We start from the raw sequence: 16,830 nt of genomic DNA, 5'->3' as shown, positions 1-16,830 counted from the left end.
TCAACTATGGAATTAAAGGAGGATTGGGCTAAAGCCTGAAATTGCACATTATGCCTGCAGGGGTGAGTCTAAACTTATTTGTATGAGGACATCTTGGTTCTGTTTACTGCTGAAGTATGTTATGATTTTGTGCTTTTGAATTAATTGCTTGAATAATCTGTCCTTTCAGGTGCTGTAGGTGTTTCATCCAATGACCCATGTTGAACTAAACGTGTACCATGAGTCTTTTGAAAAATAAAAAATAATTTTGATATATTGGTGTGGAAATCTAACTTTAAACTGAGCTGAGTGTTCTCAAGGTACCAGATGTTTTTATATCTGCTTTTTTCATGAGGAGGACTCAAGGCAGTCCAGCCAATAGGTTGAATATGAGTCGATCTCGTAAAGTGGTTTTCATGGCATCTCCTTGTTGCTGTTGAATTTCCACTGCTATGCGGATGACACCCAGTTATATTTGTCAATAAAACCTGAACAAAGTAATCAATTAACTAAACTTCGAACATGTCTCAAGGACATAAAAACCTGGATGACCCGCAATTTTCTCTTATTAAACTCAGACAAAACAGAGGTTATAATACTTGGCCCCAAACACCTTAGAGATGCATTATCTAATGATATAGCTGCGCTAGACGACATTGCCCTTGCTTCCAATGAAACAGTCAGGAACTTGGGAGTGATCTTTGATCCTGATTTATCCTTTAATTCTCACTTAAAACAAATTTCTAGGACCGCTTTTTTCCACTTACGTAATATTTCCAAAATTAGACATGTCCTTTCCCAAAAAGATGCAGAAAAACTAGTCCACGCCTTTGTTACATCGAGACTGGACTATTGTAATTCATTATTATCTGGCTCCAGCAGTAAGTCGTTAAAGACTCTACAGCTTGTCCAAAATGCCGCAGCACGTGTCCTGACGAGAACAAAGAGAAGAGAGCACATTTCTCCAGTACTAGCGTCGCTACACTGGCTTCCAGTTAAATCTAGAATAGAATTTAAAATTCTCCTCCTCACCTTCAAGGCCCTTAATAATATGGCGCCTTTTTACCTTAAAGAGCTGTTAGTACCTTATAAACCCGCTAGAGCACTCCGCTCCCAGAATTCAAGCCTACTTGTCGTCCCTAAATTCTCTAAAAAAAGAGTAGGAGCCAGAGCTTTTAGCCATCAAGCCCCTCGGCTGTGGAATAATCTACCACTTTCAGTTCGGGAGGCAGATACCATCTTTTCATTTAAGAGTAGACTCAAAACCTTCCTTTTTGATAAAGCTTATAGTTCGAGCTAATCAGTGTTAATTTCGTTGACGAAGACGATGACGAAATATATTCGTTAACGACCTTTTTTCCATGACGAAGACGAGACGAAGACGTAACGAAAACGAATCTTTGAAAATAAAAACTATGACGAAATCTATTTTAATTTTCGTTGACGAGACGAGACGAAAATGTTGGTGGTTGACTAAGTCACAATAATTTTTAAAACATCGTATCAGGCCGTCATGAAGTATCAGTAGCGGGCGAGTGAATCTGTGTGTGTGTGTGTGTGTGTGTGTGCCTGTGCGCTCCCAGATAGCGCTCCGGTCCGTAGCTCCGCCCCCCGCCTCGCGCACTCGCTCAGAGAGACACAGTGAAAGCAGTGCGCGTTCTCGTGGAGCAGCCTCTCAGTGACCGACTGCTTCTTAACTATGGAAACAGTGAAAACACAGAGTTTCTCTGGTCTCAGCTGGTCAGAGATCAGCGCCGCAGCTTCTTCATCAGAGCAGAAGCTGCAGTTGGTTTGTACCGATGTTCAGTTTCTGTGTCCGGCTCCAGTCTGACCTGCTCTCCCTTTTTGTTTTCACATTTAAAATTAAATATATATTTTTAAGCTATTAGGCTGCAGCTATATGTTTTTATAGAAAAGGAGTTTAATGTGGCTATTAAATGTGACTAAAACTAGACTAAAATGGAATTAGTTTTCGTCGACTAAAACTAGACTAAAATGGAAATTGTTTTCGTCGACTAAAACTAGACTAAAACTAAGAAGGATTAAAATGACTAAAAGGTGACTAAAACTAATATGCATTTTCGTCAAAAGACTAAGACTAAGACTAAATCAAAAATAGCTGCCAAAATTAACACTGGAGCTAATTAGTGCGCCAGAACGTTACTTGTTCTATTTTATGACACATGACACACGGAGCTTCTCTTTCCAGCTTCTCCTTCCTCTTCTCCATCCCTATCCCCCTTCCCCGGAATCCCTTTGCTTTATCACCCACAGATCCAGGGCCTCTGTGGCCGCACCATGGATTGCGGTTTGTGGATCGTACACCGGGGGTCGCGGTGGTGGATCCATTGTGGCGGATTCTGGGCTGATCGTGGTGCTGGTGGCGGACCCTGTGTCGCGTTGGCATTGGGCACGGGCGGTGGACCAGGACCGCGGTGGTGGCTTGTGATGGGTCCTGGTGGGCGGCGGTGGACGGTGACTGAGGACTGGAGTGGCGTCTGGTCTGGATGGTGGATCGTGGTCTAGATGGTTGCTGAGCATGGACTGTGCCTACAGCGGGACTGCTTGGCATGTCATGTTGGGGTTGTCCTTCGGGATGTCTACCCTCATCAAATGCTGCTAGAGACTTTGATTATTGATGATGTTTTCCTGCACGTGGCATCTATTGCACTTCTGTCCGTCCTGGGAGAGGGATCCCTCACATGTGGCTCTCTCTGAGGTTTCTACATATTTTTACCCTGTTAAAAGGGTTTTTAGTAGTTTTTCCTTACTCTTGCTGAGGGTTAAGGACAGAGGATGCCACACCCTGTTAAAGCCCTATGAGATGAATTGTAATTTGTGAATATGGGCTATACAAATAAAATTTGATTTGATTTGAAACTGCGTCATCACAAGCCAAGATTCATCAAAACTCAACTTTACTTTAAAGTTGATACTCCCATTTCTCAAATTATAATCTTAAAATTGCTCAACAGTGCCTGTGTCCTTTGGATGAGTGGTGGGAATGTGGTGACCCAAGACAAACTACAGGCCTTCCTTTGATCTGCAGTAACTGGTTTTGGCCTCTCGAGAATTGAAACAAGCTGTGAACATGACTGACACAACCTTCATGAATCTAAACTTGGTTTTAAATGCAGTACAATGTTAGCACTTAGCATGTTAAGGCGCAGCACTACCTGGCTCTTTTATTGGATGGTACATTTTTATTTTGTACCCTTTTATACCCAAAGGGAAATATGAACCCAACTGTGAGGAAACTTTGACAAGTCAGTGATTAACTCATGACTTTAAGAACCAGGTATTAATGCAGTTGGTGCAAAACAATGGTAATTGACTAATCAATCAGGTGACCAGAATATCACTCAATGCTAATTGCTGGTGCTGCTCAGTATTTGCTGGATTTGTAAATGACCAAATGTTCACTAACAATTTGGTCCAGTGTCTGTCGTGCTCAAAGCTGGACTCTACTGCTCCCATGAGGCCAAACCTGTTAGTGCAGATTGAATGAGGCTTTACGACCCAATGATGACATCAACTGTCCAAGAAATGCAAAAACTGGACTCTACTGCTAATCCCTATCGAGGGATTAGTTAAATACCAACAGCACCTGAACCTACCAGGAGCAGTTAGGTCATTGAGTTCGTTCAGTTTCTGTACCAGACTTCTGAAGTGGACTAAACGTTTTTGGCATCACCTGAAAAGTGTCTGAATAATTGGTCTTTGTTTTGTTCCCTCGTTTGTCTGAGCATAAAGAGCTAAAAGCAAATGTCTGATTGTTAAAGATTGTGCTCCCCGCTGGTTTCCACTGCCCCCCAGTGGCAGATAATGCAACTGCTGCACATTGGGTGGTTCAGATTACCTCAGGCTCAACTCTGTTAGAGGAAATAAAAATGTTATTATGGACAAGTTTAGCAGTGGACAACCATTTACAGAATACCCGCTTATCAATAAGACATTAACAAGGATGAAAAACCACACAGCATGACTTATGCATGAATAAATCAGTGTTCAGATGTAGTATAGAGACGTTTATAGTAGAGAATCTGTATTTGAGTTATAAATGTGCAGCTTTTGCTTCCTGTTCCATAAGAAGCATAATCCTACTGTCTTCAGCTGCTGCAATAAACCTACAAATCTACAAATGTGACGACATTAAACTCAAATTACAACTGATTTTCCATTTATAGGGAAATAGAACTCCATAAAGTCATTCACACCTCGTGTTTCTATAACAAGAGATGACACATCATTTTAAACTGTTGCTCTGGGTGAGCTTCTGGAACATGAAGCCTTATGACACATTCAGAAAAAGGTCTACTCAATCACTGAGAACCTTTCTTTGTGCTGGTAAATCTGGTTAAAAATGTCTACTAGAGTCAAGTTGTATTAACAAGTAACTGAAATGTATCTGAAATGCATCATTTCAATCTTCTCTTTCCTTTTACCTTATAATAGTTGACACACTGGAGACCAGGTCAAAGTAAATATTAAATCAGAATCTGTACTTCCTCAAAGTCGTAGAGTAGCAGAGTAGATTCCTCGAGGCCTAGTGAAATTATTTGTCTGTTGTGAAAGATTTATTTAAAATAAGTGAAAAACTGGACCATGAAAACTGTACTTGATTAGCAATAAGTGATTCAGCCACTCAAGACATTTAAATCAAATGTTGAACAGTGAGGTAGAGGAAACATTATATAAGCTTCTGTGCAAATATCTGATAACATATTATATACTTTACCTATACTATAATAATAAATATTGTTATTATCATCATTACTATAAGTACCATTAAACCTTATATCATAGGATCATAGTGATAGGATCACTTTTTATATCTTTTATGTTTTTATTTAGATATGTTTATGTCTAAATAAATGTTACTTTGTATAAATATTTGAAAAAGTGAGTAAATAAGAAGTAAATAGTGAGTAAATATATGTTGTTTTTTTATTGCTTTCTTATGTGTGTTGTATTTATTGTGTTTTTATGTTTCTACGTTCATTGTATGCACCAATAACCAGAGAAAAAATCCTGGTAGGTGTAAACCTACTTGGCAATAAATACTTTCTGATTCTGATTCTGATTCAGATGATAATTGCGGCTGAATTGTTTTTCTTGATGTCATCGATCCTTTGATTTTGCCAAAGTCATTTTAGCTCGAGGAGACTCACGTGATTGGATCAGGAGGAATCTGGTGTGTTATTCTACAAATCTGGTTAATTTTTTATTTTATTTACAAAGATTGACATGATGCCACTTCCTGTACTTGAATGAGCTCAACATCATCTGCGATGCATTTTGTAAAGTCACATGATGGTTCAGTGACACATCGGTGGAATCTGAACAATGACGAGTAGATTCAACTTTTCTAACTGGAGGACCGTTAGTGTCTCATCACTTCCACCTGTTTCCATTCAACCTCTGAGCAAGAGAGAGCTGTGATTGGCTGTCGTGAGAAGATTAAAGCACCTGCAGGGCTGCTTCCTCACCACTGAGGCCTTCAGACGTCTGGTTGTTGCAGCTCAGCTGAAGTCACAGCGAGGCGTTTCACTTCATATTGGATCATTACGCTGTCTGGAGCCATGGGACCTGTGAGAGGGTAACTTTGAGATTTATTCTGTGCTGTGGTTTTGTGGAAGAATTAAATGGCAAAGTATAAGTTTTAATGTGACTTTCATGTTTTATAGTGTGGTGCTTCTATGGCTGCTGGTTATTGACGGGCTTCAAGCAAAAATAACATGTAAGATAACAAGTCAATGTTAAGCTTCTATTAAAATTCTATCAAACAAGATGAATAAATAAATGTTTTATTTCTCAACAGCATCCGGTAAGGCCTTTGAGCCGGACATCCAGCTGCCAGGCAACCTGGCCTTTGGCTACAAAGTCCGTCCCCCGGCTCAGACGCAGCAGGGACAGAGCTACCAGGCCCGTCCCCAGGCTCAGGCGCAGCAGGGACAGAGCTACCAGGCCCGTCCCCAGGCTCAGGCGCAGCAGGGACAGAGCTACCAGGCCCGTCCCCAGGCTCAGGCGCAGCAGGGACAGAGCTACCAGGCCCGTCCCCAGGCTCAGGCGCAGCAGGGACAGAGCTACCAGGCCCGTCCCCAGGCTCAGGCGCAGCAGGGACAGAGCTACCAGGCCCGTCCCCAGGCTCAGGCGCAGCAGGGACAGAGCTACCAGGCCCGTCCCCAGGCTCAGGCGCAGCAGGGACAGAGCTACCAGGCCCGTCCCCAGGCTCAGACGCAGCAGGGACAGAGCTACCAGGCCCGTCCCCAGGCTCAGACGCAGCAGGGACAGAGCTACCAGGCCCGTCCCCAGGCTCAGACGCAGCAGGGACAGAGCTACCAGGCCCGTCCCCAGAATCAGGCACCGCAGAGCAACATCCACCAGGACAGTCCCCAGGCTCAGGCGCAGCAGGGACAGAGCTACCAGGCCCGTCCCCAGGCTCAGAAGCAGCAGGGACAGAGCTACCAGGCCCGTCCCCAGGCTCAGACACAGGCACCGCAGAGCAACATCCACCAGGCCCGTCCCCAGGGTCAGGCGCAGCAGGGCCAGAGCTACCAGGCCCGTCCTCAGGCGCAGCAGGGCCAGAGCTACCAGGCCCGTCCTCAGGCGCAGCAGGGCCAGAGCTACCAGGCCCGTCCTCAGGCGCAGCAGGGCCAGAGCTACCAGGCCCGTCCTCAGGCGCAGCAGGGCCAGAGCTACCAGTCCCGTCCTCAGGCTCAGGCGCAGCAGGGCCAGAGCTACCAGTCCCGTCCCCAGGCTCAGGCGCAGCAGGGCCAGAGCTACCAGTCCCGTCCCCAGGCTCAGGCGCAGCAGGGCCAGAGCTACCAGTCCCGTCCCCAGGCTCAGGCGCAGCAGGGCCAGAGCTACCAGTCCCGTCCCCAGGCTCAGGCGCAGCAGGGCCAGAGCTACCAGTCCCGTCCCCAGGCTCAGGCGCAGCAGGGCCAGAGCTACCAGTCCCGTCCCCAGGCACAGCAGGGACAGAGTTACCAGGCACGTCCCCAGAATCAGGCACCGCAGAGCAACATCCACCAGGACCGTCCCCCGGCTCAGATGCAGAAGGAACAGAGCTACAAGGCCCTTCTCCAAGCTCTGGCGAAGCAGAGCCAGAACATCCACCAGGCCCGTCCCCAGGCTCAGGCGCCGCAGGGACAGAGCTACCAGGCCCGTCCCCAGGCGCAGCAGAGCAACATCCACCAGGCCCGTCCCCAGGCTCAGGCGCAGCAGGGACAGAGCTACCAGGCCCGTCTCCAGGCTCTGGCCCAGGCACACTTCCAGACTACACCTGGCCCCAGGGATCAAACTAGGTTGGTTGAAATTGTCAATTTGGTCTATTCTATTTAAATGTGTACACTCATTGTCTTGTGAATTTCACTTTAGAGGGCAGGGGACCAGTCTCAACTATGGAATTAAAGGAGGATTGGGCTAAAGCCTGAAATTGCACATTATGCCTGCAGGGGTGAGTCTAAACTTATTTGTATGAGGACATCTTGGTTCTGTTTACTGCTCTTGAACAACACACACGAATTGTGGTCTTGATCTATGTAAAGTGCCTTGATGAAGTATGTTATGATTTTGTGCTTTTGAATTAATTGCTTGAATAATCTGTCCTTTCAGGTGCTGTAGGTGTTTCATCCAATGACCCATGTTGAACTAAACGTGTACCATGAGTCTTTTGAAAAATAAAAAATAATTTTGATATTGGTGTGGAAATCTAACTTTAAACTGAGCTGAGTGTTCTCAAGGTACCAGATGTTTTTATATCTGCTTTTTTCATGAGGAGGACTCAAGGCAGTCCAGCCAATAGGTTGAATATGAGTCGATCTCATAAAGTGGTTTTCATGGCATCTCCTTGTTGCTGTTGAAACTGCGTCATCATAAGCCAAGTTTCATCAAAACTTGACTTTAAAGTTGATACTCCCATTTCTCAAATTATAATCTTAAAATTGCTCAACAGTGCCTGTGTCCTTCAGATGAGTGGTGGGAATGTGGTGACCCAAGACAAACTACAGGCCTTCCTTTGATCTGCAGTAACTGGTTTTGGCCTCTTGAGAATTGAAACAAGCTGTGAACATGACTGACACAACCTTCATGAATCTAAACTTGGTTTTAAATGCAGTACAATGTTAGCACTTAGCATGTTAAGGCGCAGCACTACCTGGCTCTTTTATTGGATGGTACATTTTTATTTTGTACCCTTTTATACCCAAAGGGAAATATGAACCCAACTGTGGAAACTTTGACAAGTCAGTGATTAACTCATGACTTTAAGAACCAGGTATTAATGCAGTTGGTGCAAAACAATGGTAATTGACTAATCAATCAGGTGACCAGAATATCACTCAATGCTAATTGCTGGTGCTGCTCAGTATTTGCTGGATTTGTAAATGACCAAATGTTCACTAACCGTTTGGTCCAGTGTCTGTCGTGCTCAAAGCTGGACTCTACTGCTCCCATGAGGCCAAACCTGTTAGTGCAGATTGAATGAGGCTTTACGACCCAATGATGACATCAACTGTCCAAGAAATGCAAAAACTGGACTCTACTGCTAATCCCTATCGAGGGATTAGTTAAATACCAACAGCACCTGAAACTACCAGGAGCAGTTAGGTCATTGAGTTCGTTCAGTTTCTGTACCAGACTTCTGAAGTGGACTAAACGTTTTTGGCATCACCTGAAAAGTGTCTGAATAATTGGTCTTTGTTTTGTTCCCTCGTTTGTCTGAGCATAAAGAGCTAAAAGCAAATGTCTGATTGTTAAAGATTGTGCTCCCCGCTGGTTTCCACTGCCCCCCAGTGGCAGATAATGCAACTGCTGCACATTGGGTGGTTCAGATTACCTCAGGCTCAACTCTGTTAGAGGAAATAAAAATGTTATTATGGACAAGTTTAGCAGTGGACAACCATTTACAGAATACCCGCTTATCAATAAGACATTAACAAGGATGAAAAACCACACAGCATGACTTATGCATGAATAAATCAGTGTTCAGATGTAGTATAGAGACGTTTATAGTAGAGAATCTGTATTTGAGTTATAAATGTGCAGCTTTTGCTTCCTGTTCCATAAGAAGCATAATCCTACTGTCTTCAGCTGCTGCAATAAACCTACAAATCTACAAATGTGACGACATTAAACTCAAATTACAACTGATTTTCCATTTATAGGGAAATAGAACTCCATAAAGTCATTCACACCTCGTGTTTCTATAACAAGAGATGACATCATTTTAAACTGTTGCTCTGGGTGAGCTTCTGGAACATGAAGCCTTATGACACATTCAGAAAAAGGTCTACTCAATCACTGAGAACCTTTCTTTGTGTTGGTAAATCTGGTTAAAAATGTCTACTAGAGTCAAGTTGTATTAACAAGTAACTGAAATGTATCTGAAATGCATCATTTCAATCTTCTCTTTCCTTTTACCTTATAATAGTTGACACACTGGAGACCAGGTCAAAGTAAATATTAAATCAGAATCTGTACTTCCTCAAAGTCGTAGAGTAGCAGAGTAGATTCCTCGAGGCCTAGTGAAATTATTTGTCTGTTGTGAAAGATTTATTTAAAATAAGTGAAAAACTGGACCATGAAAACTGTACTTGATTAGCAATAAGTGATTCAGCCACTCAAGACATTTAAATCAAATGTTGAACAGTGAGGTAGAGGAAACATTATATAAGCTTCTGTGCAAATATCTGATAACATATTATATACTTTACCTATACTATAATAATAAATATTGTTATTATCATCATTACTATAAGTACCATTAAACCTTATATCATAGGATCATAGTGATAGGATCACTTTTTATATCTTTTATGTTTTTATTTAGATATGTTTATGTCTAAATAAATGTTACTTTGTATAAATATTTGAAAAAGTGAGTAAATAAGAAGTAAATAGTGAGTAAATATATGTTGTTTTTTTATTGCTTTCTTATGTGTGTTGTATTTATTGTGTTTTTATGTTTCTACGTTCATTGTATGCACCAATAACCAGAGAAAAAATCCTGGTAGGTGTAAACCTACTTGGCAATAAATACTTTCTGATTCTGATTCTGATTCAGATGATAATTGCGGCTGAATTGTTTTTCTTGATGTCATCGATCCTTTGATTTTGCCAAAGTCATTTTAGCTCGAGGAGACTCACGTGATTGGATCAGGAGGAATCTGGTGTGTTATTCTACAAATCTGGTTAATTTTTTATTTTATTTACAAAGATTGACATGATGCCACTTCCTGTACTTGAATGAGCTCAACATCATCTGCGATGCATTTTGTAAAGTCACATGATGGTTCAGTGACACATCGGTGGAATCTGAACAATGACGAGTAGATTCAACTTTTCTAACTGGAGGACCGTTAGTGTCTCATCACTTCCACCTGTTTCCATTCAACCTCTGAGCAAGAGAGAGCTGTGATTGGCTGTCGTGAGAAGATTAAAGCACCTGCAGGGCTGCTTCCTCACCACTGAGGCCTTCAGACGTCTGGTTGTTGCAGCTCAGCTGAAGTCACAGCGAGGCGTTTCACTTCATATTGGATCATTACGCTGTCTGGAGCCATGGGACCTGTGAGAGGGTAACTTTGAGATTTATTCTGTGCTGTGGTTTTGTGGAAGAATTAAATGGCAAAGTATAAGTTTTAATGTGACTTTCATGTTTTATAGTGTGGTGCTTCTATGGCTGCTGGTTATTGACGGGCTTCAAGCAAAAATAACATGTAAGATAACAAGTCAATGTTAAGCTTCTATTAAAATTCTATCAAACAAGATGAATAAATAAATGTTTTATTTCTCAACAGCATCCGGTAAGGCCTTTGAGCCGGACATCCAGCTGCCAGGCAACCTGGCCTTTGGCTACAAAGTCCGTCCCCCGGCTCAGACGCAGCAGGGACAGAGCTACCAGGCCCGTCCCCAGGCTCAGGCGCAGCAGGGACAGAGCTACCAGGCCCGTCCCCAGGCTCAGGCGCAGCAGGGACAGAGCTACCAGGCCCGTCCCCAGGCTCAGGCGCAGCAGGGACAGAGCTACCAGGCCCGTCCCCAGGCTCAGGCGCAGCAGGGACAGAGCTACCAGGCCCGTCCCCAGGCTCAGGCGCAGCAGGGACAGAGCTACCAGGCCCGTCCCCAGGCTCAGGCGCAGCAGGGACAGAGCTACCAGGCCCGTCCCCAGGCTCAGGCGCAGCAGGGACAGAGCTACCAGGCCCGTCCCCAGGCTCAGACGCAGCAGGGACAGAGCTACCAGGCCCGTCCCCAGGCTCAGACGCAGCAGGGACAGAGCTACCAGGCCCGTCCCCAGGCTCAGACGCAGCAGGGACAGAGCTACCAGGCCCGTCCCCAGAATCAGGCACCGCAGAGCAACATCCACCAGGACAGTCCCCAGGCTCAGGCGCAGCAGGGACAGAGCTACCAGGCCCGTCCCCAGGCTCAGAAGCAGCAGGGACAGAGCTACCAGGCCCGTCCCCAGGCTCAGACACAGGCACCGCAGAGCAACATCCACCAGGCCCGTCCCCAGGGTCAGGCGCAGCAGGGCCAGAGCTACCAGGCCCGTCCTCAGGCGCAGCAGGGCCAGAGCTACCAGGCCCGTCCTCAGGCGCAGCAGGGCCAGAGCTACCAGGCCCGTCCTCAGGCGCAGCAGGGCCAGAGCTACCAGGCCCGTCCTCAGGCGCAGCAGGGCCAGAGCTACCAGGCCCGTCCTCAGGCTCAGGCGCAGCAGGGCCAGAGCTACCAGTCCCGTCCCCAGGCTCAGGCGCAGCAGGGCCAGAGCTACCAGTCCCGTCCCCAGGCTCAGGCGCAGCAGGGCCAGAGCTACCAGTCCCGTCCCCAGGCTCAGGCGCAGCAGGGCCAGAGCTACCAGTCCCGTCCCCAGGCTCAGGCGCAGCAGGGCCAGAGCTACCAGTCCCGTCCCCAGGCACAGCAGGGACAGAGTTACCAGGCACGTCCCCAGAATCAGGCACCGCAGAGCAACATCCACCAGGACCGTCCCCCGGCTCAGATGCAGAAGGAACAGAGCTACAAGGCCCTTCTCCAAGCTCTGGCGAAGCAGAGCCAGAACATCCACCAGGCCCGTCCCCAGGCTCAGGCGCCGCAGGGACAGAGCTACCAGGCCCGTCCCCAGGCGCAGCAGAGCAACATCCACCAGGCCCGTCCCCAGGCTCAGGCGCAGCAGGGACAGAGCTACCAGGCCCGTCTCCAGGCTCTGGCCCAGGCACACTTCCAGACTACACCTGGCCCCAGGGATCAAACTAGGTTGGTTGAAATTGTCAATTTGGTCTATTCTATTTAAATGTGTACACTCATTGTCTTGTGAATTTCACTTTAGAGGGCAGGGGACCAGTCTCAACTATGGAATTAAAGGAGGATTGGGCTAAAGCCTGAAATTGCACATTATGCCTGCAGGGGTGAGTCTAAACTTATTTGTATGAGGACATCTTGGTTCTGTTTACTGCTCTTGAACAACACACACGAATTGTGGTCTTGATCTATGTAAAGTGCCTTGATGAAGTATGTTATGATTTTGTGCTTTTGAATTAATTGCTTGAATAATCTGTCCTTTCAGGTGCTGTAGGTGTTTCATCCAATGACCCATGTTGAACTAAACGTGTACCATGAGTCTTTTGAAAAATAAAAAATAATTTTGATATATTGGTGTGGAAATCTAACTTTAAACTGAGCTGAGTGTTCTCAAGGTACCAGATGTTTTTATATCTGCTTTTTTCATGAGGAGGACTCAAGGCAGTCCAGCCAATAGGTTGAATATGAGTCGATCTCATAAAGTGGTTTTCATGGCATCTCCTTGTTGCTGTTGAAACTGCGTCATCATAAGCCAAGTTTCATCAAAACTTGACTTTAAAGTTGATACTCCCATTTCTCAAATTATAATCTTAAAATTGCTCAACAGTGCCTGTGTCCTTCAGATGAGTGGTGGGAATGTGGTGACCCAAGACAAACTACAGGCCTTCCTTTGATCTGCAGTAACTGGTTTTGGCCTCTTGAGAATTGAAACAAGCTGTGAACATGACTGACACAACCTTCATGAATCTAAACTTGGTTTTAAATGCAGTACAATGTTAGCACTTAGCATGTTAAGGCGCAGCACTACCTGGCTCTTTTATTGGATGGTACATTTTTATTTTGTACCCTTTTATACCCAAAGGGAAATATGAACCCAACTGTGGAAACTTTGACAAGTCAGTGATTAACTCATGACTTTAAGAACCAGGTATTAATGCAGTTGGTGCAAAACAATGGTAATTGACTAATCAATCAGGTGACCAGAATATCACTCAATGCTAATTGCTGGTGCTGCTCAGTATTTGCTGGATTTGTAAATGACCAAATGTTCACTAACCGTTTGGTCCAGTGTCTGTCGTGCTCAAAGCTGGACTCTACTGCTCCCATGAGGCCAAACCTGTTAGTGCAGATTGAATGAGGCTTTACGACCCAATGATGACATCAACTGTCCAAGAAATGCAAAAACTGGACTCTACTGCTAATCCCTATCGAGGGATTAGTTAAATACCAACAGCACCTGAAACTACCAGGAGCAGTTAGGTCATTGAGTTCGTTCAGTTTCTGTACCAGACTTCTGAAGTGGACTAAACGTTTTTGGCATCACCTGAAAAGTGTCTGAATAATTGGTCTTTGTTTTGTTCCCTCGTTTGTCTGAGCATAAAGAGCTAAAAGCAAATAATGTCTGATTGTTAAAGATTGTGCTCCCCGCTGGTTTCCACTGCCCCCCAGTGGCAGATAATGCAACTGCTGCACATTGGGTGGTTCATATTACCTCAGGCTCAACCCTGTTAGAGGAAATACAAAATTTATTATGGACAAGTTTAGCAGTGGACAACCATTTGCAGAATACCCGCTTATCAATAAGACATTAACAAGGATGAAAAACAACACAGCATGACTTATGCATGAATAAATCAGTGTTCAGATGTAGTATAGAGACGTTTATAGTAGAGAATCTGTATTTGAGTTATAAATGTGCAGCTTTTGCTTCCTGTTCCATAAGAAGCATAATCCTACTGTCTTCAGCTGCTGCAATAAACCTACAAATGTGACGACATTAAACTCAAATTACAACTGATTTTCCATTTATAGGGAAATAGAACTCCATAAAGTCATTCACACCTCGTGTTTCTATAACAAGAGATGACACATCATTTTAAACTGTTGCTCTGGGTGAGCTTCTGGAACATGAAGCCTTATGACACATTCAGAAAAAGGTCTACTCAATCACTGAGAACCTTTCTTTGTGCTGGTAAAATCTGGTTAAAAATATCTACTAGAGTCAAGTTGTATTAACAAGTAACTGAAATGTATCTGAAATGCATCATTTCAATCTTCTCTTTCCTTTTACCTTATAATAGTTGACACACTGGAGACCAGGTCAAAGTAAATATTAAATCAGAATCTGTACTTCCTCAAAGTCGGAGAGTAGCAGAGTAGATTCCTCGAGGCCTAGTGAAATTATTTGTCTGTTGTGAAAGATTTATTTAAAATAAGTGAAAAACTGGACCATGAAAACTGTACTTGATTAGCAATAAGTGATTCAGCCAATCAAGACATTTAAATCAAATGTTGAACAGTGAGGTAGAGGAAACATTATATAAGCTTCTGTGCAAATATCTGATAACATATTATATACTTTACCTATACTATAATAATAAATATTGTTATTATCATCATTACTATAAGTACCATTAAACCTTATATCATAGGATCATAGTGATAGGATCACTTTTTACTTCACTTTTTATATCTTTTATGTTTTTATTTAGATATGTTTATGTCTAAATAAATGTTACTTTGTATAAATATTTGAAAAAGTGAGTAAATAAGAAGTAAATAGTGAGTAAATATATGTTGTTTTTTTATTGCTTTCTTATGTGTGTTGTATTTATTGTGTTTTTATGTTTCTACGTTCATTGTATGCACCAATAACCAGAGAAAAAATCCTGGTAGGTGTAAACCTACTTGGCAATAAATACTTTCTGATTCTGATTCTGATTCAGATGATAATTGCGGCTGAATTGTTTTTCTTGATGTCATCGATCCTTTGATTTTGCTAAAGTCATTTTAGCTCGAGGAGACTCACGTGATTGGATCAGGAGGAATCTGGTGTGTTATTCTACAAATCTGGTTAATTTTTTATTTTATTTACAAAGATTGACATGATGCCACTTCCTGTACTTGAATGAGCTCAACATCATCTGCGATGCATTTTGTAAAGTCACATGATGGTTCAGTGACACATCGGTGGAATCTGAACAATGACGAGTAGATTCAACTTTTCTAACTGGAGGACCGTTAGTGTCTCATCACTTCCACCTGTTTCCAATCAACCTCTGAGCAAGAGAGAGCTGTGATTGGCTGTCGTGAGAAGATTAAAGCACCTGCAGGGCTGCTTCCTCACCACTGAGGCCTTCAGACGTCTGGTTGTTGCAGCTCAGCTGAAGTAACATCGAGGCGTTTCACTTCATATTGGATCATTACGCTGTCTGGAGCCATGGGACCTGTGAGAGGGTAACTTTGAGATTTATTCTGTGCTGTGGTTTTGTGGAAGAATTAAATGGCAAAGTATAAGTTTTAATGTGACTTTCATGTTTTATAGTGTGGTGCTTCTATGGCTGCTGGTTATTGATGGGCTTCAAGCAAAAATAACATGTAAGATAACAAGTCAATGTTAAGCTTCTATTAAAATTCTATCAAACAAGATGAATAAATAAATGTTTTATTTCTCAACAGCATCCGGTAAGGCCTTTGAGCCGGACATCCAGCTGCCAGGCAACCTGGCCTTTGGCTACAAAGTCCGTCCCCCGGCTCAGACGCAGCAGGGACAGAGCTACCAGGCCCGTCCCCAGGCTCAGGCGCAGCAGGGACAGAGCTATCAGGCCCGTCCCCAGGCTCAGGCGCAGCAGGGACAGAGCTACCAGGCCCGTCCCCAGGCTCAGGCGCAGCAGGGACAGAGCTACCAGGCCCGTCCCCAGGCTCAGGCGCAGCAGGGACAGAGCTACCAGGCCCGTCCACAGGCTCAGGCGCAGCAGGGACAGAGCTACCAGGCCCGTCCACAGGCTCAGGCGCAGCAGGGACAGAGCTACCAGGCCCGTCCCCAGACACAGGCACCGCAGAGCAACATCCACCAGGCCCGTCCCCAGGGTCAGGCGCAGCAGGGCCAGAGCTACCAGGCCCGTCCTCAGGCGCAGCAGGGCCAGAGCTACCAGGCCCGTCCTCAGGCGCAGCAGGGCCAGAGCTACCAGGCCCGTCCTCAGGCGCAGCAGGGCCAGAGCTACCAGGCCCGTCCTCAGGCGCAGCAGGGCCAGAGCTACCAGGCCCGTCCCCAGGCGCAGCAGGGCCAGAGCTACCAGGCCCGTCCCCAGGCTCAGGCGCAGCAGGGCCAGAGCTACCAGTCCCGTCCCCAGGCTCAGGCGCAGCAGGGACAGAGCTACCAGGCCCGTCCCCCGGCACAGCAGGGACAGAGTTACCAGGCACGTCCCCAAAATCAGGCACCGCAGAGCAACATCCACCAGGACAGTCCCCAGGCTCAGAAGCAGCAGGGACAGAGCTACCAGGCCCGTCCCCAGGCTCAGACACAGGCACCGCAGAGCAACATCCACCAGGCCCGTCCCCAGGGTCAGGTGCAGCAGGGCCAGAGCTACCAGGCCCGTCCTCAGGCGCAGCAGGGCCAGAGCTACCAGGCCCGTCCTCAGGCGCAGCAGGGCCAGAGCTACCAGGCCCGTCCTCAGGCGCAGCAGGGCCAGAGCTACCAGGCCCGTCCTCAGGCGCAGCAGGGCCAGAGCTACCAGGCCCGTCCTCAGGCGCAGCAGGGCCAGAGCTACCAGTCCCGTCCTC

The 16,830-nt window shown here is 45.5% G+C and overlaps 1 protein-coding gene across 1 annotated transcript in view; it reads left to right on the top strand.

The window, feature by feature from the left end:
* The window catches only part of LOC128438536 (uncharacterized), a 34,673-nt gene that overhangs the window by 16,474 nt on the left and 1,369 nt on the right, over window positions 1-16,830 (top strand). The window contains exons 8-17 of the mRNA XM_053421118.1: window positions 170-174; window positions 5,667-5,719; window positions 5,801-5,904; window positions 6,913-7,101; window positions 7,953-7,959; window positions 10,779-10,882; window positions 11,849-12,037; window positions 12,891-12,897; window positions 15,727-15,830; window positions 16,485-16,640. Coding sequence (XP_053277093.1) covers window positions 170-174; window positions 5,667-5,719; window positions 5,801-5,904; window positions 6,913-7,101; window positions 7,953-7,959; window positions 10,779-10,882; window positions 11,849-12,037; window positions 12,891-12,897; window positions 15,727-15,830; window positions 16,485-16,640 — 918 coding nt within the window. The remainder of the gene's footprint in view (window positions 1-169; window positions 175-5,666; window positions 5,720-5,800; window positions 5,905-6,912; window positions 7,102-7,952; window positions 7,960-10,778; window positions 10,883-11,848; window positions 12,038-12,890; window positions 12,898-15,726; window positions 15,831-16,484; window positions 16,641-16,830) is intronic.

This window comes from Pleuronectes platessa, chromosome 4 (assembly GCF_947347685.1).
Source record: "Pleuronectes platessa chromosome 4, fPlePla1.1, whole genome shotgun sequence".
Classification (NCBI taxonomy): Eukaryota; Metazoa; Chordata; class Actinopteri; order Pleuronectiformes; family Pleuronectidae; genus Pleuronectes; species Pleuronectes platessa.
The sequence above is the reverse complement of the archived record's forward strand: the minus strand, read 5'-3'. Positions and strand labels throughout refer to the sequence as shown.